Genomic DNA, 26,896 nt, shown 5'->3' with positions numbered 1-26,896 from the left:
AACCTGCAGTGCTCTCCCTGACTCCCTTTCCGAGGGCAACAGCATCAATTCATGAAAAAGGAAGCCCAATCCCATAGCAGCTGAAATTCTGCTTCTTCTCACTGCCATTTGTTATAAGCTGTGAATGAGTCAACAAGGCCTCCTGTGAACCAAAAATGTTCTAAACCAGTAATTTTAATTTTTTTTTTTAAGGGGAGAGAAAAACCAAGAAGAACCCACAAAGATATTGCAGGGCCTGGTGGTGACATCACAGATCAGGTGACTCTGCTCTTCCAGTCAACAAATAATGATTTAGAGTCATCTGCATCTCAGAAAGTAGGGTTGACTTTATAACACTCTTTCAGGCCTCACAGGCAACCACAGAACCACAAGCAGACTGCAATCAACAATTTAGAAGGAGTACCCGAACCTCGGCAGGGAGGTTTACCTCCTCCTCGTGTTTTTCCACACCAGCCGTGTGTTTTGGATCTGCATAAGGTGAGTTCCGTTCATTCATTCATTCATTCAGTATTTCATTCATACATTTTGCTTTCTGTACTTCCAAAACATTATATTGTTTTTTTTTCTTTTTTGGGGGGTATGTGTGTGTATCTATCTCTTTGAAAGCTTAGTTTGCCTTCCCCTCCCCTTTCATCCTAATGACGATCCGGCGCGCATATGCTTCTATTGAGAAACTTGTGGCTGAACATTCCTGTGGTGCTGCTGTGGAATCGGATTCTTGGTTATAAACAGGCACAAAACTTCTTTTGATTTTTCCCCTCTTCCCCCCTTTTCACTTTTCTTTTTGCATTTCAGTTTAATCTTTTTATGGTTTTCTTTTTTGTTTGTTTCCTAAGGAGTGTAGGGCTCGAAGACAATCTGGGTCGTAGATTTGGGTCATGGCTTCCAACAGCATATTTGATTCCTTTACAACCTATTCTTCAACCTTCTTGCGTGGTGAGTACAAATCTTTCATCCTTTCCTTCGAGGCAGGAAACGCCGTTGTTTGTCACTCAAGGGAGCTTAAACTTACAGCCTCTTTTAATAATCCCATTGGCACATCTTCAGTTGGATGTTCGCTCTTTGCAAACCGGGTGGTAGAGGGGAAAATCCCCCCCCCCTTATGTCTGGATGATGCTTAAGGGGAATCCGTGGCAGGAGGGGATGGTAAACTTTCCACCTCTTTCTGGATTGTGCTTTCCCAATTTATTTTTGGTTCCTGTGCTTTGTGGATGTGTGTGTTCCATCAAGGATGCTGTCTTCCCATTCTTCTCGAGTCCCAAGAAAAATGATAGTCAGCTGAAGTCTATAGGTTGTATCAAGAGACTAAGTCAGTTGAACTTAAGTGCCGATGAAATAAGTCATCATAACTCATCTCTGCAGCTTAATATGGATCTGAACCTATGAACGTGATGTGATTGCAGTTTTCTTTTTCGTTGAGTTCATGGTTTTTGCATCTACAAATTTCCCACCATGGTTTGATTGCATCTAAACTGTTAGATAGACCCAATGAGTGTCTGTTTTTTAATATAATATCTGGGCTTAATATTCAGCTAAGGAAGAGTGGAGGTAGACTGGAGAAGAGCTTTAAAGGCTGGTAAGACTGACTCAGCCTTTCAAGCCATCAGGGGGTTTTAGTTGCTGAGGACACAAAAAACTTGGACCAGCTGAGCAACTGACCACATTACTTGCTAACGAAAATCCCCGAGGAGGCTTTCCAGCACAAACCACTGAAATGGGAATGGGATATACAGGAAAACTTCCTCAGATGCTGGGCCCTCATTCAAGGCACCCATCCCGTTCTTGGCTCTGTAGTCTTTTGATTGTAAACCAGTTTTCTCTGGGGGATGACCCTAAATGGTTTTAAATGCAGTCTAACGTTTGGGGAAATGTTACATCAGAAAATTGTATTTATTAACTTACTTAGTACTAAAATTTGTAACCCTGCTTTTAAATCAAGTTATCCAAACAACTAGCAAGAAATATAGATGCGCAGTCAATATAGACAAGGAAAATCCCTGTACAAGAACTAGCAAGAATCTTGGGTAGTATTCAACTAAGTTTTAAATGAATTAAAATAATAACATCAGTGATGCTAATAGTAATCATAAGGACTTACTCATTGTAATTGATGAGCATGACTAATTTAATGGTTTACTCTGAGTAAAACTTTGTTGAATATCACTCATTGTCTCCTATTTCTGAATCTTTCCAAATTCATGTGACCATTTTGTATTCTTTGGCTGGCATCCAAAGAGATGCTTTAGGCACCTTCAAGGCCCCCTGTGTACACCCCCCCCCAAATAAAAGTGTGGGAAGAGGGGGGTAGCACATTCTCCCCTTCCTCCATCCCCTGATCATGTCACAAATTATTCTGAGAATTCCTCTTAATAAGGACCCCATGGGGGGGGGGGGAGAGCATTTTAGAGCTCTTTCTGGGTTTGTAGAGCATGTTGTCTGGTTTTGTAAATTCTGGCTTATGTCATTTTAGTCTCCCTGAGCCAATCCTTCACCCTGGGCATAAAGAATTCTGCTGGATCAGACCAAATATTGAAACAATGCCACATTGTGTCTCCCTTAGCTGTTCACTAGGGTCGTTTCAAAGCTCACAAACAGAGCAAGTAGTCAACCTATCCTTCACTTTTGCTTGCCTACAGTGTCTGGTGGTTCCATCTAAGGGCCAACATGGCTACTAGCCATTGATAGACTTCCCTTCCTCCTTCTCTATGAATTTGTTTCATCGTGCTTTTAAAAGCTGCCCAAAGTAGTGGTCATCGCCATGCCTGCTGGTGGCAAGTTCCATTAGTTTTAATTGTGTGATTTTGAAATTGTGATTCTTTCTTTCTCTTTCTTTTTTTAACCTGTTCTCAAACTGTTGCTGATCAGCTTCCTAGTCAGTTTCTATAATATTCTTCTGCAAAGGAGAGGGAGGAAAGAGCAACATTGGGCTGTATCAAGACTAAATTTACACTTAGGTCCTATTGAAATCAAGGCGAAAAGTTACGACTGGGGATTGAATTTGCAGGAACTTTTGCATCTCTTGCTATTAGAATTTCCTAGTTCAGAGTTGGCTCATTTCTTCGCTCTGCTTGCAAACAACCTATTAACTTGACCTAAACTTGGGCGGGGGGGGGGGGGAGTGTTTTGCAGAATTCATATAACTGACCTAAAAATATTGTTCTGAGAACTACTTTTGCACCTAAAATAAGTTCTACTTATGATAATCATTGAGCACTGTCTCCTTAGGAGGTATTGTGCCCCAGGGTCTTGCAGCGTCAGTGTTCTTGCCAAATGAAGGTTTTTCTTCAGCTCACCTTGTGCTTTGATTAAAAAACAACAACACCTTCCTGCAATTTGTTTTCACCTCCACAAAAGACCAATTGTTTCACTCAACTTAAAAGGACAACTCATAGTTATCTTTTGATAGTTTAGCTTTGCTGTCCCCCTTTTTTGTGTGTGCTGCTCTTATTTATTTAAAGGATTTTTGTGTGTGTGCTTTTGTCTTATCCAGCATCTTCATTTGTCATTTTGTTCTGGTTAGGCCATTTTTATATTACTCTCATTTTACTCATCGTCACCATCTAACTCGGCCCCCAGCCCTTTCCACTAATCCCTACCTGCCGGCCCCAATATTTTCTCCTGGGACCACAGACCCTCTTGAATCCTTTATAATTATTCATATGAGTAATCCTTAACATGTAGGACTGCATGAACTGCTGATCCAGCCAAGTAATGTGGACAAAAATGTGTATATTAGGGTGAAGTGTGCATATAAGTATATACATTAGTGACAATAATGAGCAAAAATGCATTATATTAGGCAAAAGTTGTTATTATTATCACTATTACCTTTTCTTTGTACGTGTATTTAAGATCGTGTATGATATATATGGATTTCAGTAAAGAAGATAAAAGTGTGTGTGTGTGTGTGTGTGTGTGTGTGTGTGTGACAAAAGTCATTTGAAAAACAACATTTATATTGGGCAAATTGCATGAAAAAATGTGCATATTAGGAGACATTTAAGCTAAAATGTTGAAGAATTTTCACAAGAACTTAAACAACAACAAAAAGTATGTGGAAATGCAGAGAACGGTATTTACAACTGGGAAAATGGGAAGCAGAGAGAAATCTAAATTGACAGATTCACCGAACCCTACCTATCGCAAGCAAATTTCCCTCCAGGCAAATTAAGATGGAGGGTATCTGGAGTCTCACACAGAAATCCAGTCGGTAGAACTTTCCTGTACCTAGAACAGACCCAGCAACGTTTTAAAAAGTTTATAAGGACAGGAAGCCTGGCAGATACAGAGGAGGTAACCCTAAAGCAACCATGAAATTGGGTTGACTTGAATCCAGTAAGAACTGCTCAAGTTTAAAGCTGAGAAGGCAGGAGGTTGTTCTTCCTTTCTACTCAGTGTGTGTTTGGATATTATTCTCCGAGGAAAAGTACCAGCAAAATATTGTGGAATTTGGCCCCCAATTTTGCCCTGTTTCCTAGCTGTGTTTGTTGGCTTGTTGTCTGGCTGAGCGCATCTTTTTCTTGGAAAAGAGCAAAGTGTAAGAAGAATCTTGGGCACATATCTGTGAATCTGTGGGCTTTAGGTTTCTTTGGAGAATGCTATCAATTAGTAGAAGTAGTATATGCTTTATCTGGGTTGTAGCCAATGCTAGTCCTACTCAGAGTAGACTGGCTGAAAATAATCAGCATGCATAACATAAATCCATTCATTTAAATGCAGCTATTCTGAGTAGAACATAGTTGAATGCCACTTTATCTATCTAACTCTATCTAACTATGGATTTGTGCAACATTAAGAACTGCCCTCGTTGATCAGGCTGAAATCCCTCAAGCCAGCATCTCACAATAGCCCTCCTTTGTTCACCTGCAACATCTGGCACTCAGGGGCACAAAGCCACTGAAATTGATGGTTCTCTTTAGCAATCCAAAATAATAATAATAATAATAATAATAATAATAATAATAATAATAATAATAGTAATAAAAATAAAAAATAAATTTATACCCTGCCTATCTGCCTGGGTTTCCCCAGCCACTCTGGGTGGCTTCCAACAAACTATTAAAATACAATAGTCCTTCAGATATTAAGAGCTTCCCAAACAGGGCTGCCTTCAGATGTCTTCTAAAAGTCTGGTAGTTGTTGTTCTCTTTGACATCTGATGGGAGGGTGTTCCACAGGGCAGGTGCCACTACCGAGAAGGCCCTCTGCCTGGTTCCCTGTAGCTTTGCTTCTCACAGTGAGAGAACCGCCAGAAGGCCCTCGGCACTGGACCTCAGTGTCTGGGCAGAACGATGGGGGGGGGGGGAGACACTCCTTCAGGTATACTAGGCTGAGGTCGTTTGGGGCTTTAAAGGTCAGCACCAACACTTTGAATTGTGCTTTTGTCCAACCAAACAACACCATCCATGCACAAGAAAAGGAAGGTATCAGCAAGCTTGGAGAAATCCCAAGGTTTGCAGAAGTACCCGCCCTGAAAAAAAAGCCCTTAAGCAGGGAAATGGAATGGGGGAAGAACCCTCCACAATAACCTAATGAGAACTCTGAGCATGTTCAGAAGCCACAGAATGATGGCTGACTGTTGGGAGGAGTAAGGGGAGGAGTGGAAAAAGAAGGGTCAGAATAATTGAATTAAGGAATTCTCTGCTCACCTCCTGAGCAGCAAGACTATTGGAAGGCGTGGGTCCACACAACATCGTTTTGTTGCAGGTCCTTACCATGACAGAAAAAGCCATTGAGAGATCATGGATTTAGCTAATTCTAGTGGAAATTAGGGAGGGGGAAGAAATTTGCTTTAGCATTTTAGTGAGAACCTCGATAATTTGCATATTCTCACTTCTTTGAATGTTACCAAATGGGTGGGGTTTTTTCCCGTTCATCTAAAAAAAAGTGTACAAAAGTACATAATTAGGGGAAAGTTTGCATAAAAATGCATATTATGTGTGAAAATAATGCACACAGAATGCAGTATATTAGAGAAGGCTGCTTGCAGAAATGTACACATCAGGCAAAACTGCATTTTAAAAGGTGTGTTTTAGGAGAAATTTGCACTAAAATGCTGACAATTTTTTTATGATGGTTTTGAAAAAAACGACAACTGCAAAGTGATAAAGAAGTATAGTGAACTGATTGTAGGACTGGAAAAATTAGAAACTGAAATTGACACAGTTGTCCAAGTGAAAAGCAATATACATTTATTTATTGTATTTCTGAGTCACCTCCTGCCCCTGCTTTACCTAAATATGTGGCCACCATTGTATATTAAGCTAAAAAATTCCAACTGTTAATTATATGTTATTTGTAAATAAATTACTTGTTTTGACTAAAATTAGAAAGAACTTGTTTTGAAGGCCCCTCAGTTTCAAGTATGACTTCTATCAGGACATTCTCTGCACCATTCATACTTTTATAAGTTTCTATTGCCTAAAAAAGAACCCATAGCCCCAAATACCTTTTCTCATAAGGAAGATGCTCTAACCGCTTGATCATTTAATCCCTGCCCTTTAAAAAAAACTCTTTTCAGCTCTGTTGACTTTTGCAAAAGATATCTGTTTTAAAATTATTTTTACAGCACAAAACATGCTCAGATTTCTTACTCTATTATGCAGATACTGCAGTGGAGAAACTCTGGGTACATTTTATGACGCACAAAAGAATTTGTTGCTTTGTAAGCATTGTTTATCCATTTATTTCCATTTATTAATAGCTTCTTATGAAACATCTTGGTGCAGTGTAACAATTAATAAATCAACAGTAAAAACACACATATTTTTAAAAATCCTTTATAAAAACAACAGATCCAATACAAATCTAGAATGAGGTAAAATCTCCACTTAAAAGACGTCTTGATAAAGGGAAGTATTCAATAGGTGCCAAGAAGAAAACAGAGATGGCACCTGCCTGATAATGTAATTGGAGCATTAGTAGAATGTAACCACAACTGCATAGTACAAATTTGAATTCAATTGAAATGGCCCTATTTTCAACATTGAATGCATTGAATGCATTCCAAATAAATTTAGTATATTGGATGCCAAAAAGTTAGGACATCCAATCAGTTGTTCTGAGATTCAGAGTTCAAACTGTGGGTTTCTAATTGACCTAAGAAGCTTTGAATCTCAGCCATAATTTTTGAGTATTGGTGGAGATATTTTGGTGTAGAAAGGTCAGAAAAGTGACAGCAAACTACCCACCTTTTTACATCAGTGAGTTTTGATGTAAAGTTTGTATCTCAGAATTTAAAGGTTGAAGTTGAAACTGTTTCTTCATCTCAACAAATCAGCTATGTTTTTCATTCAGTTAACAATTAGCTTCAGCTTTAAAAAGCACAGAAAAACTTATCTATTGGCCTATATACCTTTCAGTCTGTTGGCTACCCAGTCCAGCCTAAAGTTGTTTTGAGTAATTGAAAGTGAGTATAGCATCATGGCTAAAACACAGAGCTATGATTTGACTTGGGAGTCCCCAATTTGAAACTCGCTTCTGCTATGAACATATGAGATGCCTCTAAGGTCACCCAGCTCTCTGCCTCAAATCCATTTTTCAGCCTCAGTCTCCTCACCCCCAAAAACATATAATATGGGTATAATAAAACTAACCTAACCTTACCCTGTTGTAGTAAGGATTTTGTAAATGAGGCAGTGAAGTTGTGCTTTGAACCCTTGAAAGCGATTGGGGTATGTGTTTGTATGTGACTGAGAACCTGTGGTCAAAACTTCGGACTTCGTTTGTTTATTTGCTTTTTATATTTTTAGCACGGCAAAATCATTGATTGTTTGATTGACTAGGTTGATTATGACTTACTGATATGTAAGAATCCTTTCTTAAGGTTGCATGAACAAGGAATATATAATTACAAATCAAAGATTACCAGTTATCTCATTCTCTTTCTTGTCCCCAGAACATTTAGCCATTTGTTAGTACAACGAAGTCTTTGGCTGCAAAACTGCAGGTTGTTCATGATAGCCAAATCTGCCAGTTTGACATAGCTTTCCATCAGTCTTGTAGTCTGCTTCCTTTTTAAGTATACAGCACACATTACTTTAGCTGTGGTCGTCGTCATGATGTGTAACGGCAAATTCAAGCAGAAGTGATAAAAACTCTTTGGGGTTCATGGCAATATTGTATTGATTGCTACTTGAATATACCTTCTCTGTCCTCTTCCTAAAAACAATTGAAATAATATTGTGCTGGAACCCAGAGCGTTTAAAAATCAAATCAAATTGTACGATGCCAAGCACATAGGAAATACTTTTATAAATATTACATCATGCTATGTAAATGCTAAGTATTATTATTAATTGAGTTGAAAGTGTTGACTCAGTTTAACTTATCCAGCCATTCTCAGCTGGTAGTATAACTGGGTTTACAAACACAGAATCTCAGTATGATGTGTAGGAGTTACATAGCTTTCAGCATGTTACTTGTTTGGGTATAAAATGAATATTTCACATATGGGGAGTGTGAAGTAGTGAATTTAGGCTGGAACATGATTATAGATCTTTAGAGCACTTTGAGGATGGATGTAGGAAGTGTCATTAAAGTGGTCATTGCTTGTGGTACACATAGTGCCCCCCCATCACTGTCTCTATTCAAAAAAAGACATTTCTGTAGTGCTTCAAAGATATATTTGAAGGAAATTAGCACCAGGGACCACATTGCTACTACTGATGTGGGCACATTTTCATAAGATTGTCACAGGCACCTGGTGAACATTGTGTGTGATTACAATGTTTAATCAATGAATTAGTCAGATTGGTTTACTAGAAACTTTTACTTAGCTAAAAAGGTGTCTCCAATGAATTTGGAAGCTTAAAAAAAATTAAATACATAGTTTCTGGCTGTATGTTTATTGTATGCTAATCAGATATTGTTGTGTGAATACTTTTGGTTGCTGTTAATTTTCTTCTTTTTTACTTTATATTTTACATAGTCTATTCTTAATAATAATAATAATAATAACAATAATAATAAATAAAAAACAAGTGATGACAGGAAACCCCCATTATATTTCATACAAGTGCATAGGAATTTCTCATCTCCCCTTTTCTCACAAGAAGGAAAGAAAGCCTCTTTGGGGATGATGCCTGCCATGATGTATGTGTGCAGGATCTAAAAACAAAGGAAGGCTGCACCTTCCACTAGAAGTACTGTTTTTACTATCTGCCTATGTATGTATTTAATATATTTATATCATGTGACTCACATTGGGACTACTAGACCCCCAAAAATCTAAGCAATGTGGACTAAAGCCGCTTCTGGGGTGCCTCTGGGATTAGGGGCCTGAAACTCAAGCTTCATTAGTTTCATAGTAGTACCGCCTCTATGGTGGCCAGAATAGTTCCTCCTGAAATGTCCTCATATTGTATGGGGAAGTGACTTTTTTTAAAAATCAAGGCACACATCCTCTAACCCTGAATCCCCTCCCCCACTCATTATCAGTGGCGGGGGGGTGGGGGTGGAGAGAAGGCGGAGGTGGGGCTGGCGCACGTCCTGGGGGTGGGGCAGCCATGATGGAACCCCACCAGGATTGCGCTACCGGGGGCGGTGCGCTCCCCCCGCACTCCTCTTCCTCCGCCAGTGCTCATTATAAGTATGTAAGAGTATAAGCAGTACTTTTTTTTCTGGGAGGACGCAGGGGTACGCATACCCCTAAACATTTTGTGAATCTTTGTGCTTTTGTTCATTTACTGTATTTATTTTCCCTGGTTTGAACTATAAAATGGTGATTTTCTTGAGTCAAAATGAGAGCACCCATAAACATTTTTTTTAAAGGAAAAAAAAAAAGCACTGAGTATAAGATACTCATGCGTGCTGCTTAGATCACTTAGATCTATGGAACTGGCGCCATCTGCAAGTGCCACGCAATGCCCAACCCACATTTGCAAGCAGTCACTTCTTACATGTGGGAGCAGCTTGGATTTGGAACTCCCTGCCTATTGACATTAGACAGACACCATCACTGTGCACTTTTAGATGCCTGCTGGAAACCTTTCTGTTTCAGTGAGCCTCTCCTGGCACAGGTTTTGGTTACATCTCTTCTTAAAATTGGTTTAGATAGTTTGTTTTCAGATGTTTATAAATGTTTTAGATACAGTATTTGTAATTTTTTTTTAGATTGTATTTGCCTTTATCTCAGAAGTGTTTGCCACCCTGGGCTCCTTTTGAGAAGAAGGCTGGAATATGACGTACATTTACACCCACCTACCCTCCCACCCACTTGTTTGGCATTTGATCATAGGGTACCTATGTACACATTGCCAAAAAAGTAAATGTATTGCCAAAAAGAGGACAAGAGAGGACACAAGGTTGGGGGGGGGGGAGGGCATATGCTAATGAATATGTGCAAATTTACAGGTAATTTTTTTAGTGTAGTTGGAAGCACATCTCATTTGTGACCAGGTGACCTATGTGTGCCTGCCTGGCTCATTCCCCCGTTCAGGTGGTAACTGTTTGAAGGGCCCTGCTGATGTCTCTTCTTATGGGACTATTTTTTGAATTGAACTTGGACTGGGCAGCCTTAGAACGGGGGACTGTCCTCTTCAAGTAGAGGGTTGTGCTCTGTAACACGGCAACCTGACCACCAATGGGCATTAAAGATTTAGCTGTTGATGTCGCCGTTAATTGAATATATATGGTTTTAACCAGGCATCCCCAAACTCGGCCCTCCAGATGTTTTGGGACTACAATTCCCATCATCCCTGTCCACTGGTCCTGTTAGCTAGGGATGATGGGAGTTGTAGTCTCAAAACATCTGGAGGGCTGAGTTTGGGGGTGCCTGGTTTTAACTATGAAGCCATTTGAGAAGGTTGTCTGGCACAGAAAGAGGGGGTATTGAAAATATCTAAATCAAATAAATGAACACAAAATTCTACCACACCACCTGTGCTATAAGGGGTGGTTGGGGGCACTCTTGTGCTTCTTCCGCACCCCTGCTGTAGATCACACTTATTCAGTTGCAAGTTCTTCCCTTGCCGTGCTGAAACACAGCCATTTATCTCACATGGGATTTTATGTATTTATTTACTTACGTTTTAAACAAAAATGAAATGAAATGCTGGAACTATGCGCAGGAACTATGCCTGAAGCCGTTTATAAGAATAAAGAGCAATAAACAATTCATGAAGATTATAGGATTGACAAATATATTACTGCCCCCCCCCACCTCACCCCCAGCATCGTGAAGTGCAAAATTGCAGTGGAGTCTGGTTAGTAATACATGTGGTAGAGCGTCGTATCATCCCCTGCAAGATGGTGGCACTATAAATATAGCCTTTGTACTCCGTGCTGCTAATTAAAGGCAGACGTATGGCAAGCAAATAAGAGGAGGAAAATAAAAAACATTTGTACAGTTCTTTTTAATCTATATTTTCCCTCCACAAGCAAGATGAATAAATGCTGGGTTTTAACTAGGATCATTCATTTAAAAAAAAAAATTAAAAGAAAAAAAATAGAAATAGCACATCTTGAACTCAATTTCCATATGAATAGGAACTCATAAAGCAATAAACATCTTTGTTTCAGACATAATTTTATTAAGGGAAGGAGAAAAAAAGATTATGGTAAAAACTGGAACGGGGCCAAATTGCAAAACATTTGTTGAATATTAAGGCAAGAGATCCTTGTTTCTTTGAAAGGTTACATGTCTCCATTGGATGCAGAACACATAGCTGGAAGTTTGTGGATGCTGTGAAACATTTGTGTACTTTCACTGGAATCCCAAATTGCTTCTAATTTCATTTAACTTTTGCTTGAATTTCATTATTGGAGGGTGGTAATACTTTCCCCCTTTCTGGGGAGTTATTATTTGCTCATTCAATCTATACACCCCTTCTCAGCCTTCAGGGCTGAAGTAGTTAAGAACGTGTTCAAAAATCGTAAGATTCTATTTAAACTTAAGGCAGAAATTAAATGAATAGAAGTGGGGCAAAGCCCTCATAGTCACTGTACCCCCCTCCCTTCAGGGGGAAAAAGCCACAGAAACAGCAGTAATATATGGTTATCATAATCCCTCAAAAGCCGCAAAAAGGGGGCATGTCTTAACCTGACACCAAAACGATGTTAATATCAGTGTCTGGTGGGCCTCACTGAGGAGAGCCTTCCATAGATGGGGAGCCAAAACTAAAAAGGGATGCTTTTTTTGTTCCCACCCTCCAAGCCTCTCTCAGAGGGGGCACTTGGATGACAAATGCAGGGTCCAGGTATGTTCAAGTTTGCAGTGTCATTCCATTAGATATTGGATACTAGAATCATTGAATCGTTGGAAGGGATCTCGAGGGTCATCTAGTCCAACCCCCTGCAATGCAGGAATCTCAGCTAAAGCATCCATGACAGATGACCACCCAAGCTCTTCTTTAAAACCTCCAGTGCGCCATATAGGGATTTGTAGGTTAAAACCAGCACCTGAATTGTGCTCAGGAGCATATAGGTAGCTGTGCCAGTGCAAAAATTCCCTGCAATTTGAAATCCACCTAATACCTAATCTACTAACTTTTGAGTGCTGAGCAAAGGGCTAGTGTTTTTACCTTTCTATCGATGGCTTGTTTTCACTTATTGTTTGTTAGGGTCTGTGGATCTCTGGTAGGGATGAAGGGGAAACTTGATTCAGTTTGCATTTAATGGCAAAACTAACTAATTTACACTTTGCAAAAAACACACAAACCAAAACATAGCCAACTTTTGAAATTTCAGTTTCTCTTTTTTTTTTTTTTGAATTTTAGTGCAACTTCCCCCCCAGTATAGCTCATTTTCATTGTAACTTTCACTAATATATGAATTTTTATGCACCGTTTACTCTAGTATGTGCATCTTTTGCCCAATATTTGGTTAGAGAACTGCATTGCAAAATTTGGAGAAGTGCAAATTTTGTAGGATGGCTGTGTTTAGGTTTGCAAATTGTTGTGTGAATTAAGGAGGTTCACCTTTAAATGTGAACTGAATCCATTTTTTCTCCTACTATTAAGAACACCTGGACTCCTCCATCCCTTCTTGTCATAGTCTCTCAGCTGTTGGCTGGCCCTTCTTGCTTCCCCATGGCACCAAGTGTTCTATGCTTCCTACAGCCTCTGCTGTTCCTCAGTGGCAGGAGAACATGGAGGTTGAGATGGAAACACAGAAAGTGTCCTTGTACTGAGTCAGACCACTGCTGCATCTAGTTCAGTATTGTCAACACTGATTGGCAACAGTTCTCCAGGGATTAAGATAAGAGCCTTTCCAGACTGACCTGGAGTTGCTGAGGAGCCTTCTGCAATCAAAGCATGTGTTCTAACTATGAGCCACAGGTTTTCCCCATGTCCCACAAACCGTGTCAAACCTGGTTGGAGAATCAGATAGGTAGCCGTGTCGGTCTGACGCAGTCGAAATAAATAAATAAAAACCAAGTTGGTCTCTAAGGTGTTACTGGACAATTTTTTATTTTTAAAAAAATTTATTTCGACCGGTTGGAGAAATCTGCTTCCTGTTCTCTTCAGCAACCTATGTGCCAGATCCAATTTTTGTTGGGTTGTAATAACGACCAGGCGCTTGGATTTTTGCACCCCAGCTTTGAAAAAGTCCACCCCTCATTTTGTTACCAACGCAGAAGAGGGACCACCTGGAAAGGGAGATACAAAAATGGTTTCAGATCCTAGCAGCAGCTTGCCAGCTCCTGAAGGATGTTTTGAGAAGCAAATCCCTCCCACCCTCCCACCCCACCAAATGCCGACCTCAGTAATTTTTAAAGTATTGGCATGGAATCTAATAATCGCTTGTTGATTCTAGCTCTAAACTACTCCTAAATCGTCCAGGCTGCAAGACCACCCTATGTGACCAAAACCACCACCATGGAGAGAAAAGGTGCAGAAATGTACCAGTTCCTGTGATCACTCAATGTTCCCCACAGTCCTGGACGATTTCCTTGCCTCAGTAGGAACATTCCCCCCACCCGCCCCCCATCTTGATATGTCTTGTAAACAACCACCGCTCTGTGTCAGAGACTGTCGGCTGCTGTTGTAAGAACGGGGCGGGGGGGGGGGGGAGAAAGACCTCCCTTTAACTGCCTTGTTACCCTAATTGAAATGCTAAGGTTATGCCCCTGGGGATCGCAGTGCAAGAGGCAAAGGAAAACAACAGCCCACCAGTATGATCTTACAGGCAGAGATCAAATGGCTAACCACAGATTTCATCCACTTCCACGGTGACCTCTTCAGTGAGGAAACAGTTGAGATTTTCTGGCGTTTGTCCACTGAGCTTGTTCCACACACCCGTGCCACACACCAAAATAATAATCAGAAAGCTTACAAGTCTGTCCCCATCTCTCTCTCTCTCTCTCTCTCTCTCTCTCTCTCTCTCTCTCTCTCTCTCTCTCTCTATATATATATATATATATTATTTAGCCCCAGAAAGCCCCAAACACAGAGAGCATTGCTGCATATAAAATGGTGGAAGTAGTTGTGGAGGCTAGCGTGACTTGTGACCTCCCAAACCAAATGAAACCCACCAACCATATATGGTAGCCCACTAGGGGTTTCCTGTTTTTTGCTGCTTACCCAGAATTGCAAAAAAGCAAAGAAGAAAAGAGGAGGGGAGGGGAGGTCATCAAATACTTGGCTTGCTGTGTCCAAATTTGTTCAGCCTTGGTGAGATCCTTTTAAAGCTAAAAAGCAGGGCTTTCATCTGGTTAAAGAAATATTAGTTGATTAAATCTGCATACTTTTGCAAATGAGGTTGGGGGAGGGGGATTATTATCCTAAAGCAGGAATAGGGAACCTGTGGCCCTCTCTAGATGTTGTCCACAGCTCATAGAACTGTAGAGTTTGGAAGGGATCCCAGAGGATCCCATCTAATCCAAGCTCCTGCAAGGCAGGAATCGCAACTAAAGTATCAGTGATTGATGGCCATCCAACCTCTGCTTGAAAACCTCTAAGGAAGGAGAGTCCACAAACAGCTCTTACTGTCAGAAAGTTCTTCCTGATGTTTAGCTGGAATCTCCTTTATTGTAACTTGAATCTATTGTTCCGGGTTCTACAACCTCCTAACTTGGGGTCATCTGCAAATTTGATGAGCATCTCCTCAATTCCTTCACCCAAGTTATTTATAAATATGTTGAACAACAACAAGCCCAGGATAGAGCCCTATTTGTCACTTTTTTCCAGGATGATGAGGAACCGTTAGTGAACACCCTTTGGTTTTGGTCAGTCAACAAGCTACAAATCCGCCTAACAGCTATCTTGTACAGCCTACATTTTACCAGTTTCTCCACAAGAATATCATGGGGGATTTCCCCCACCATCTCTGACCATTGGCCAACCTAGCTGGGAGTTGTGGGTCCAACATCTGGATGGCCACAGGTTCTCCATCTCTTTTCTAAAGAGAAAAGGCAAAATTGTATTTAGAATCATAGAAGGGACCCAAGGGTTATCTAGTCCAACCCTGTGCAATGCAGGAATTAGGATAAGCATCATCTTAGAAGAGGCACTCCACATTCTTTCACAAATGGAATGGAATGCCTCTTCAGATAGTGCTTTCCATTTACAGTTGTTAACCTGTATTTAATTGATAATTCTAAGCAATTAACAATTCTGCTGTTTTTAAAACTGCCCATTTTTTCACACACCCCTCTCACCAATGTCTATTTCTTTGTTATTTATTACTGTAATTACTGTTATAAAATGCTGACTCCATAGTGGGGTACACATTTAAATACAAACAGATGTAAGTCGAGAGCCTCCATGTTTTTGCAAGGAAATTAGTCATGCTATTAGTTAACAGCTCCGGAATTTATTAGTACAAATCGCAGAGCAAATTTCATAAGACAAAACTGCTTTAGGGTAGGTACACATATACCCCCCGCCCTTTAAAAAAAGTAGTTGGTGTGATTTTTTTTTCATCACCCTCCTGCAGCCCTGACTCTACATCCTGTGCTGCACATGTAATCTGAATGTCAGAAGATTCGGGGTGGACAAAACAAAGTACTGTACAGTGGTACCTCAGGTTACATACGCTTCAGGTTACAGACTCCGCTAACCCAGAAATAGTACTTCAGGTTAGGAACTTTGCTTCAGGATGAGAACAGAAATCGTGCAGCGGCAGCAGTAGTCCCCATTAGCTAAAGTGGTGCTTCAGGTTAAGAACAGTTTCAGGTTAAGAACGGACCTCCGGAACGAATTAAGCACTTAACCCAAGGTACCACTGTATAATTAAACTATGGAATTGGTTCCCACAAGATGTAGCAATGCCCACCAACTTGGACGGCTTTGAAAGAGGATTAGACAGATTTATGGAGGGTAAGGCGACGAGCCATAATGGTTCTGCCTCCACTGTTGAAGGTAGCATGCCTCTGAATGCCATTGCTGAGCATCACAAGCAAGGAAGGGGACTGTGGCGCTGCTTATGGGCTTCCCATAGGCATCTGGTTGGCTGCTGTGAAACAGGATGCTAGACTATCTGTGCCTTTGGTGTGATCCAGCAGGGTCCTCCTTCTCTTCTATGTTCTTATGCTAATTTGCTCCCTGATGTGAAGTTACATTCCCTCCATCCAGGCCAGTAGGCTGAATACTAGAGAAGTAATTTTCATTCACCCGAAAGAGGTATATTTTACATGCTCTGAAACGTACTTTACTACTGTCAGCGTCATATCTCACCCTTGTTGCCTAAGTTTTCAGTTCTCAAGTGCACAGTTTTTTCTTTTGACTTCTTGTGGAATGCACATTTATCTGCACATCATTCTCTCAAATGACTAAGTTGGTGGGTTTGGCCTGCCTGCTTGGAAGCGAAACACGGCCACCCAAAAGTAGCAGTTTCTGCATTTTGCGTACTTCCTAGGTACATAGAAATATATAGTTTTGTATATTGAAAGGCAAATGAATCCTTTTTTAAAAAAAATAAAAAAAAGCAAAATGGCCCAACAAAGACAGCGTCCAGAACTTAAGGAAAGTTAATAGCAGTTGAGCCTATAGAAATCAGAAGTACAAAAATAACTCACCCTGTTGCATGGGAGAGGAGTTTCCCCGTTTCTTTTTAGTCCGTATTTTATTTTCTACCCTGAACGTGTTAGTGACTGGAGATGCTCCATATACCGTTGTAGCTCCTGAACAAAATCTGCATCTATGATGCTGCCACTGCCAACCCAGAGCTCTCCCAACCTTGCCTCCTTCTCTCCCCCTTCCCATTCCCATTTGTAGAATGCTTTGTTTTGTTTTTTACAATCAAGCAGTGTATCTATTTTATGAAATATATAAATAAATAAAATCCACCATCCCAACAAGCACTACTATCACCAGGAAGACATCACTGTTCCCGTCCTGTCCCCCACCCCCACCCCCGGGGTCACCACTGGTGATATAATCCTGCTGAGACTATACCACTTCAGAATGCAAGCGTACAAAGATGTTCATAAAAGGCATAAAGAAAAAAAAAGCTTTACCACTAGGCCACCACCCTTCCCAGTTGTACCTTGTATCTTATTTATCCTCACAAGAACCCTGTGAGTTAGGCCATTGATTCCCTTCTGAGGACTGAAACACGGAACCATAGTCAGTAGTAACGAGTAAGACTTGAGAAAACCATTCTGTACATTGAATCCTAGAGCCACAGCTGTGGCTCTGTGTTGAGGTGAGCCTATTACAGTGAGAAATTGGGAGCGGGGCAGTAGGTTCTATGGCTAATAATGAGAAAATGGTTCAACGGAATGATTTGAAAGTTTGCCGTGTTAGAGAGACGAGATTCAGAACAGTCCGTGATGAATTTGCAGGAGGGGGGGAAAATGCAAACTGGCTTATTTTGAAAAAGCACTGTTTGACAAGCGTTTCTGGCACATTGACAGGTATTGCGCATTTTTCTTCGTTGACTTCACCGAGATGGTTTTACTGGAAAGATTTCTCCATTTGTGCTGCGTGTTTTGGGGAACAGGTTGTTGTTTTAGTTCAAGGGGAGTGGCGACTATGTGCCCATGAGTTGCTTAACATGTTTGTAGTTTTTATTAAAATGGGAACCGACGACACTTCCTGCAAATGTCACCTAATAAGCCAATTGTTACTGGTAAAGAAGCAGTGGCAACCAGTAAAATTTGGCAATCCCATTAAAGACACAAGAACCTCATTAGGGTAAAAAGATGGCAACTCTTATTTTTAACTTCTTTCCCTCTTTTTTTAAAAAGGGGTTGAGGAATAGTAGCCATTAAAAGTTCATGATCCATTAAGAAGCAGGAGGCACAGGAGGAACTGGGGGGGGGGGCAGATTGAGGGGAAAACTATTTTTCCATCTCCTGACTTTTCTATCTGGTCCTCAGAACTCTTTCCAGGCCACCCGGCTTCTCCCCAGGCCACACCCCTCACTGTCCCTGCATCATACCCTAATTGAGTGTTTGCATCTGGCTGGAATGTGTACTTGAACTCTGAAAATGCCTCTTGCCTGCCTGGGAAACAGAGTTACAGATAGGTAGCCATGTTGGTCTGCCATAGTCAAAACAAAAAAAATTCCTTCCAGTAGCACCTTAAAGACCAACTAAGTTAGTTCTTGGTATGAGCTTTCGTGTGCATGCACACTTCTTCAGATACACTGAAACAGAAGTTGCCAGATCCTTCTATATAGTGAGAAGGTGGGGAGGGGTATTACTCAGAAGGGTGGTGGGAATGGGTGATTGGCTGATAGCTGTGATGAGCCTGTTGACGACTCTTAACGACTGCAATAGGTCTTACAGGGAAAAGCAAGGGGTGAGAAGGTGAAAAATGGCTTTGTCATGTATAATGAGATAAGAATCCAATGTCTTTGTTCAGACCAGGTCTCTCCATGGTTTTAAGTTTGGTAATGAGTTGCAATTCAGCAGCTTCTCTTTCCAGTCTATTTCTGAAATTCCTTTGTAGTAAAACAGCTACTTTGAGATCTTGTATAGAATGTCCTGGGAGATTGAAGTGTTCTCCTACTGGTTTCTCTGTCTTGTGATTCTTGATGTCAGATTTATGTCCGTTTATTCTTTGGCGTAAGGTTTGGCCTGTTTGTCTCTATATTGGACAAACAGGCCAAACCTTACGCCAAAGAATAAACGGGCCTCCGATGTGACTTTCGGGTCCTCACAAAGGAACCAGAAGTCGTGTCCGAGGCCTCACAGGGCCTCAGAAGTCATGTCTGAGGTTTTGCAGGGCCTTGGGTGCGACTTCCGGGGCTCCCAAGCGCCGTTGCAATGCATGCGATGTGATGTCATGAGCACCACTGGACACCCATAATCTGAGGCACCAGTCGGGGCCACTGGAATAATTTACATTTTGCCTTTGATGCTGCCATGTGGCCCTTGGAAGGTTACCCAGAATAAAGCAAAGGCCTTTAGAGCCCCACTTTACATCACATTGGCTCTTTATTAACAGCCGATTCAGCAGCACAAGGCCTGATTCTGGAACTGTAAATCTGTAACTGCTGCAATTAAAGACGCTGAACACAAAATCTCTGAAACTGGCGCATATACTGTTCAGATCTGACCTTGATTGCTAAGGTCTCCCCCCACCCCTCTCTCATTTTCACCTTTTAGCGTGACCTTCCCAGGCCTTCCCTCGGGAACGGCTGTGACTAACCCCAGCCGACTTGCTCTTCTTCTTTTGTCTGCAAAGTTTCAGAAGCAAATATCATTGAAGTGAACTGAAATTACACCCAGAGACGATTAGTCATCGGTTTCACACTGACTGTTTTCTAGACATTGTGGTTGTTTGGCGTGTTTCTTTCCCCTGCTGGTCTGAGTCGGCCGCTTTCCTGCTCCCACTGAAATCTAGTATGGACCTCTGCTGATTCGAGGCAGCATTGCCACATTTGGGTTCCAGGGTTGTAGTTGACAACAAAGTTAAACCTCCCGCTGTGGCCTGACTGAGGGCCCCTCCAGATTGGTGTTTGTTTTGCTGGTGTGTTCTGCAACATGTCATTGACACAACAATCATGCATCCGTGGTGGATTTATACAAGACCTTCCACACATCATTCCACCTCATTAGTTGTTATGCAATGCTTCCCCGTTGCTATTGCATCCTTGCCGTCTGGAGAGGCACATAGTGCAACAAAAGGAGGACAGGAATTGATCTGGAACATTTGTGGTATAAAAAGTCATAGGATTTCAGCAGTAAGTTAACAGACATGCACTAATTGGAAATGTGGCAGTATGTCCGCCCCAAAGCTTTTGCAAATGCAAACGGTACTGAAAGCATGTGCAGTAGTCCCAATACCATCATGAGTACAAATAATCATGAATACACAATAAAAAGGACTGGTGGAGGGGCCCTGCATCCAAAAGCTCAAAAGATATGTGAAATTGCAAAGTTAAGAGATTTTGCAGCATAAAGTTATTCAATTATTTTAAAGATTTCTATCCCTCCTTGTCTTCAGACAAAACTCATGGCAGTTGACAGATTAAACTATAAGAAAATATAAAACAAATAAGGTTTCAAACTAAGCCCAGTATGATAAAACACAAATTAACAGGCATTAAAATAGACAGGCTTTAAAATAGACTCAGGAGACATGCACACCATAAAGTACTCTTTTACCACTTTAACAGTTATGGCTTCCCCCAGAGAGTCCTGGGAATTGTAGTTTATTAAGGATGCTGGGAATTGCAGCACTTTGAGGAGATTCCTAACATCTCTCAGCACCCCGAGCAACCTACAGTTTGGCCTTCCTTCTGTCAGCTCAGGGGCACTGAGCTTACTCTTGGAGAGTATAAGCAGAATCCCTTTGGATCTTTATATCTGCCCAATCCAGGGTTTTTCTTTGCAACAAAAATTGCCAACAGCCAAACAATTTCTTTTTATAGAAGTGGAGGAGGAAGAGGAGTTTGGATTTGCTATCCCGCTTTATCACTACCCTAAGGAGTCTCAAAGCGGCTAACATTCTCCATTCCCTTCCTCCCCCACAACAAACACTCTGTGAGGTGAGTGGGGCTGAGAGACTTCAGAGAAGTGTGACTGGCCCAAGGTCACCCAGCAGCTGCAGGTGGAGGAGCAGGGACACGAACCCGGTTCCCCAGATTACAAGTCTACTGCTCCTAACCACTACACCACACTGGCTCTCAGAGACTGTGATACATAGTTTGAAAAAGGTCCCACTGCATGTGGTGTGTCTCTGGGGCCACATCCACACCATTCTTCCAAAGCACTATGGTGCCACTTGAACAGCCATAGCTTCCCCCAAAGAATAATGGGAACTGTGGCTTGTTAAAAGTGTGGAGAGTTGTTAGGGGATTGCTATTTCCTTTCACAGAGTTCCCTGGGAAAAGGGATTGCTCTACCACTCTGAGAATTATAGCTCTAGGGGTCTCCTAACACCTCTCAGCACACTTAACAAGGTACAGTCCCCATGATTATTTGGGGGAGCCATGACTCCTAAAGAGATTAGAATGTTTTAAAAGATTGGTGCAGATGTGGCCTGGATTATAGCTGTGGAAGGTTCTGTGATTGTGTCAGTGCACAGCTTGTAGCTCAGTCTGCTGTAGCAGCTCCTCGTGCTACACATGCTGCACAAGTCCAATTAGCTTAGCCCAGCACGAGTAGCACCTGGGAAATGTCCCAAATGTCAGATTGTTCTACATGGTTCCTTTGCTTTGATGCCTTCAAAACAGAGCATCTGATCTTGTTACACATCTGGTGAACAGCATACACACCGTCAACTGAATTGATCTGCATGCTGGTAGTACGCTCACTAGAGGGTAAATCCCACTGAACACAGAGAGATTCACTTCTGAGGTAGCATTCAGAGGGAAGATGTTACAGCTCATTGGAAAAGTACCTTTTTTGCATGTGAAAGATCCCAGGTTTAATCCCTAATGGCTCCTGTGAGAATGTTCTCTTTTGGCCAACCTAATCTTCCTTCCTCAAACTACAGTTCCCAGGATCCTTGGGAGAAGCAAGGACAACTAACCTGCTATAAAATTGATAGATGTTTGTAGAGTAGAGGTGCCTTGTGTATACCACATGCCAGATGTTATCAAGTCATCTTTTCAGTGGGAGAGAATCTGCAGCTACCGATGATTATGAAGGAATTCAGAGATGATGGTTCCATGGAGGTCAACGAGCCCTTTCCGAAGTCTCTCAAAATGAGCTGTTTCAAGTTGTTTGTTGAAGTGACTGACTGACTGCTGTGTGTATGTGTGTCTTCAATGTACTCAGGCTGAGGTTTCTTTTTATAATCTTCCAGTAACTCACCACACTACCTCAGGATTCCCGCTCTGCAAAACATCCTTTTAATGGATTCCTGAGTTTCTTTTTAACCACGGAAAGCGGAAACCCTCTCAATGTTGCATATATGTGTGTTTGTGTGTTTCCCTTTTCTCAGGATCACATGTCAGTATCTCAAAGTGGAAAAGGAGAGGGACAACCATATAGGGAGAGTGGTGTAGAAGTGAAATCAAGAAAGGATGGTGATGTTCCATCATTCTGGTGTGGTTCACATATGGCCGCAGCATGCAGGTTTTACACACAGTATGGGAAGAAGCCTTAACTTAACACAACCCTCCCACCATACATATTTATGAATCAAGAGTCTATGTACATAGACAATAGAAACATAGAAGTGGAAGGGGGTCTCCAATGCAGAGCCCATGAGCACCAGTATGACTGCCAATACCCAAAAAGGTTCTAGGTAAATATTATCTCAAAAATTCACAATGCATCAGAGACTGTTTCCTGTCTTGGGTGGAGTTTCTCCCTCCCTCCCTCTCTCTGAACAGTTTTGTAGTTTAGGGGTGCCCCTGGAAATGTCTTTGTCACTTGAGGCTCAGGTAGCCACAGTGGCTAGGCATGCCTTTTACCAGCTACAGCTACTGCAGCTACGGTCTGGCAAAAGTGATACACGCATTGATAATCTCAAGACATTATTATTCCAATGCACGCTGTGTGAGGCTACCATTAAGTTTGATCCTGGGGCTCCAGCTAGTGCAAAATGCTGCAGCTAGACTGTTAATGGGGACAGACTCCCACCAACACATCACTTCAGTACTTAAAAGTTTGCATTTGCTGCTCATGTTACAGGTTTTTGTATTAATTTACAAGGCTCTTAACAAGAAGGGTTCAGGATATTTTAAGGACCACCTGATCGTTTCAGTACCTTCCCAATCACTGAGCTCTCTTAATGAGTCTCTTTTTTGCAGTTCCCCATGGCTCAGATGCACTACTCATAATGACTAGAACAATGACAATAATTTTGTTCTTTATGCCCTGCCCAACTGGCTGGTTTGCCCCAAAGAAGCTTTGCATTCAGTGCCGTGGGCCCAGGCCTGTGGAACTCTTGCCTGAGTTTCAAGAGCATGACCTTGGTCTCTGCCAGGGGAGATATGGAGTGCATGGCTGAAAAAGGAACAGCTCTCTCTGCCTCACCAACCACCGCCTCCCTGTCCGTTCCCTGCATTCCGACTTCCCAGCCTCTGATTGGCTGTCAGTGAGTCTGTTTTCCTAAGGGCACCCTGCTGGCGTGTTGGAGTGCTGGCACTCGTGTGGGAGCCGAATGTAAATCCATGAGCCTCTCATCACCTCGTTATGTTCTAATGGGGTGAGGGAGGCAGCAGCCGTTTCCTGTACCGAGTGCCTTAATTCCCGATGATTTCTGGGCTTGATCTCCCAGCGTTCATCGATTGTGTCGTCAGTGTTTGTGGTCCAACTGTTTTGGCCAAGTAGAGCTTGAGGGGGGAAAGAAGAAATGTGTTACATATTCTTTGCAAGCTTTTGGGGGGGTCCCGCCCCCCGCTGCACATGGTAGGCATTAGACGCCAGAAGGCATCATCCCATCTTTTTGAAAGGATAGGGAAGCGACATAGCAAAACATCCTTCAGCAGGGCTGTAAACAATTGCCAAGATGGATTGATCCTGTGGAGGGAAGAGAAGAAGAAGATTTAGGACCTGTCTGGAAGCTTCTCAAAAACAGATGACAAGCAACTCCCTCTGTGGAATCAACCATGGTGGTTCAGCACAGCTGAGGGAATTCAGAACAGATAAAGTGACCAGATGGTCCTGGTTTGTCTGGCATGATGTGAGCAAATGTGGTTGCCAGTCATGTTTGTAACAAGGTTATGTATATAGTGACTGGGATAACTTTTATCATCAGGGCTCAACAACCCACTGGGTGCTACAGATAGAAGTTCATAGTGTTCAAATCTATTAAGATATTTCGTATTCAAAATCCACATTTGCTTAGGACTCCCCCTTTTGGGGGGGCCTCACAACTGAAATACTTGAGACTTGTTGACATCTGTAGATTGTTTTGATTTAGGCAGGCTTTAAATATGAAATCTCATAAACCGTCAAGTTTCAAATATTAATGATCATTGCATGCTTAACCCATCCAGAACTGTTTAGTACGTCAACTGAATGTGCATAGATAATGTGCAATGCTACTTGGTGTTTAAAAACTGAGATTCAAATGGGCGAAGACTCATTTGCTGCTGCCCAAAAGGTCAGAACAAGATCTAATGGGCCTAAATTACAGGACGGTAGAATTCATTTGAATATCTGCAACAGCTGACATTTGCATTGTGGGCGTTGTATCTGACAGCTTTTGATAGCTAATATGCAATAGCTGTTAGGTTTTTTGATAGCTTATGACATATTTCATATTGGATACCTGCTCCCCCGCCCAATCCGCAATTACATACGTGTGCATGCATACTTGGGAGTAAATCCTATTAAACTCAGTGGGACTTACTTCAGAGTAAAGTATCAGGCTATGCAGCACACACCCCTTGAATTTTGAGGTATAATTTCATACTCACAAGGCAAATTCATATTTGGAACTTTCCATTCAAAGGTTGGACAGTGACTTTAGAAAACAGTGACTATCTGTTCAGCAGTACTTACCCCCTCCTGCTACAGCTGCAGAAAGCTGTCCCCAAACAAACTATCCCAATACTATCATTATATTTCACATGCCTGGCTAAGTCTAACTAAATCCAATGACAGTCTTTGAGGGAAAGAACTTTGAGCCTGAATTTGCTGGAATGTGATTGAATTCCTCCCCCCCCCCCAAATAGAGACAGTATGGAAGTGCCCTCACGCTTCCACCAGTACCTCAGAAAGGCACATTTGGCAAATGTATTTCACTTTACATTGCAGTTCCAAAGCACTCTTAGGGCCTTTCCAGACATCCTTTTTATTCATGATGATTTGTGCTCATGCTGCTACTGGGGTGGGGTCATACATAATCCTGCTTTCAATACTCGTTTGCCTACAAACCTTTTGGGGTAGAAATGCTGCTTTCTTTCCAGTCAGTGTGTGCCCCATAACGTGCTGCTGAAAACCTGTAACTTTTTATATGACAAATGTTCTGTGTTACTTTTCTCCCACTTCTGTTGTGCTTTCGCACCTCCGAGGCAGCAACCATGAGGGGAAGCATCACAGAACAAACAAAAGCAGAATAAATCCGCCACTAACGCACCATTATTGTGGTCACACCTGCAGTAGGATTTAAGGCAGTATCATATTACTGTAAACAATCATGGTTTTCCCCTAAAGAATCTTGGGATCTATAGTTTGCTAAGTGTACTGAGCATTGTTAGGCAGTGGCGTAGCGTGGGGGGTGCAGGGGGGCCGGCCGCACCGGGCGCAACATCTGGGGTTAGGGCAAATCCACGGGTTAGGGGGTGCAAATCCATGAGTTAGGGGGCGCAAATTACTTGCCTTGCCCCGGGTGCTGACAACCCACGCTACGCCACTGTTGTTAGGAGACCCCTTTCCTCGCAGAGTGACAATTCTGAGAACTGTAGCTCTCGAAGGCATATAGGGGTCTCCTAACCACTCTCAGATGTGGTCTAAACCACAGAGCCTAGGACTTGCCGATCAGAAGGTTGGTGGTTCGAATCCCCTCGACGGGGTGAGCTCCCGTTGCTCGGTCCCAGCTCCTGCCAACCTAGCAGTTTGAAAAAAGTGCAAAAAGTGCAAGTAGTTAAATAGGTACCTCTCTGGCGGGAAGGTAAACGGCGTTTCTGTGCTTCTCTGGTTTCAGTGTTCCGTTGCGCCAGAAGCTGCTTAGTCATGCTGGCCACATGACCTGGAAAACTGTCTGCGGACAAACGCCAACTCCCTCGGCCTGTAAAGCGAGATGAGCGCCACAACCTCAAAGTCATTCACAACTGGACTCAACTGTCAGGGGTCCTTTACCTTTACCTTTTTTTAACAACTCTCAACAGCCTTAATAAGCCTAAAAATAAATTGCAGTCTCTAGGGTTTTGTAGAGGAAGCCAAGAGAAGCCAAGACTGTTAAAGTGCTGTGATATTGCATTAAATGTATAGTGGAGATAGGACATGTGTCAGAGTATGTTGCCAAATACATTCACAATAAAACACCTGCCTGGAGAGGCAATTACTAAGGAATCAGCACAATGGGACTTTCTTCTGAATAAAGATGCATGGGCTGTTTACCGCACAGCCACCAAACAGACAACATGTCGGTTTAAGGGCAGATTATGAATCTACCAAAAGCTCTTTCTTCAATGGCTTAGTTGTCAGCATTTTGTATAGCACAAAACCTCTGCCATTTCCTCTTATAACCCAAGATTCACAAACTGCAAAGTTGTGTTGAGCCCAACAGAACCTTTGCAGCCATCAAAAAAAAAAAAAGTCTGTGAGACCAAATGCCTTCTGAAAATGACTCAGCTGCTTTTAAGCTCTCAGGATGTGGTTGGTGAATTGGTTTGTATTATTCTCGCCTGGGCCCATTTATACTACGCAGATGCTGCTGTTTTCTGAAAACCGCCAACATTAGAGACATTGAGAGGAACCCAGACACTTGAAACAAGCCCTGGTGGGCTAGGAGACCCGATGGTGTCTTGGGGGAGGAGGCAGGGGCTCTTATGGCTACAGCCCTCTTTTAATATTTGTCCCACTGGTGGGTTTGTTTTAATTATTTTTGGTACTATATATTGTTTTGATTTGATTTGTAGCACTGCCTTGAGAGCTCTCGTA

General features: G+C 42.0%; 1 protein-coding gene across 1 annotated transcript in view; it reads left to right on the top strand.

Moving 5' to 3' along the window:
• The first annotated feature begins 309 nt into the window (after positions 1 to 309).
• Positions 310 to 26,896, top strand: part of RUNX3 (RUNX family transcription factor 3) — a 124,321-nt gene continuing 97,734 nt past the window's right edge. Inside the window, exons 1-2 of the mRNA XM_028738825.2 lie at positions 310 to 477; positions 837 to 936. Of these exons, the coding sequence (XP_028594658.2) occupies positions 879 to 936 (58 nt within the window). The 5' untranslated portion in view covers positions 310 to 477; positions 837 to 878. The remainder of the gene's footprint in view (positions 478 to 836; positions 937 to 26,896) is intronic.

Source organism: Podarcis muralis, chromosome 7, assembly GCF_964188315.1.
Source record: "Podarcis muralis chromosome 7, rPodMur119.hap1.1, whole genome shotgun sequence".
Classification (NCBI taxonomy): Eukaryota; Metazoa; Chordata; class Lepidosauria; order Squamata; family Lacertidae; genus Podarcis; species Podarcis muralis.
Note: the sequence above shows the minus strand (reverse complement) of the source record. Positions and strands in the feature narration are given on the sequence as shown.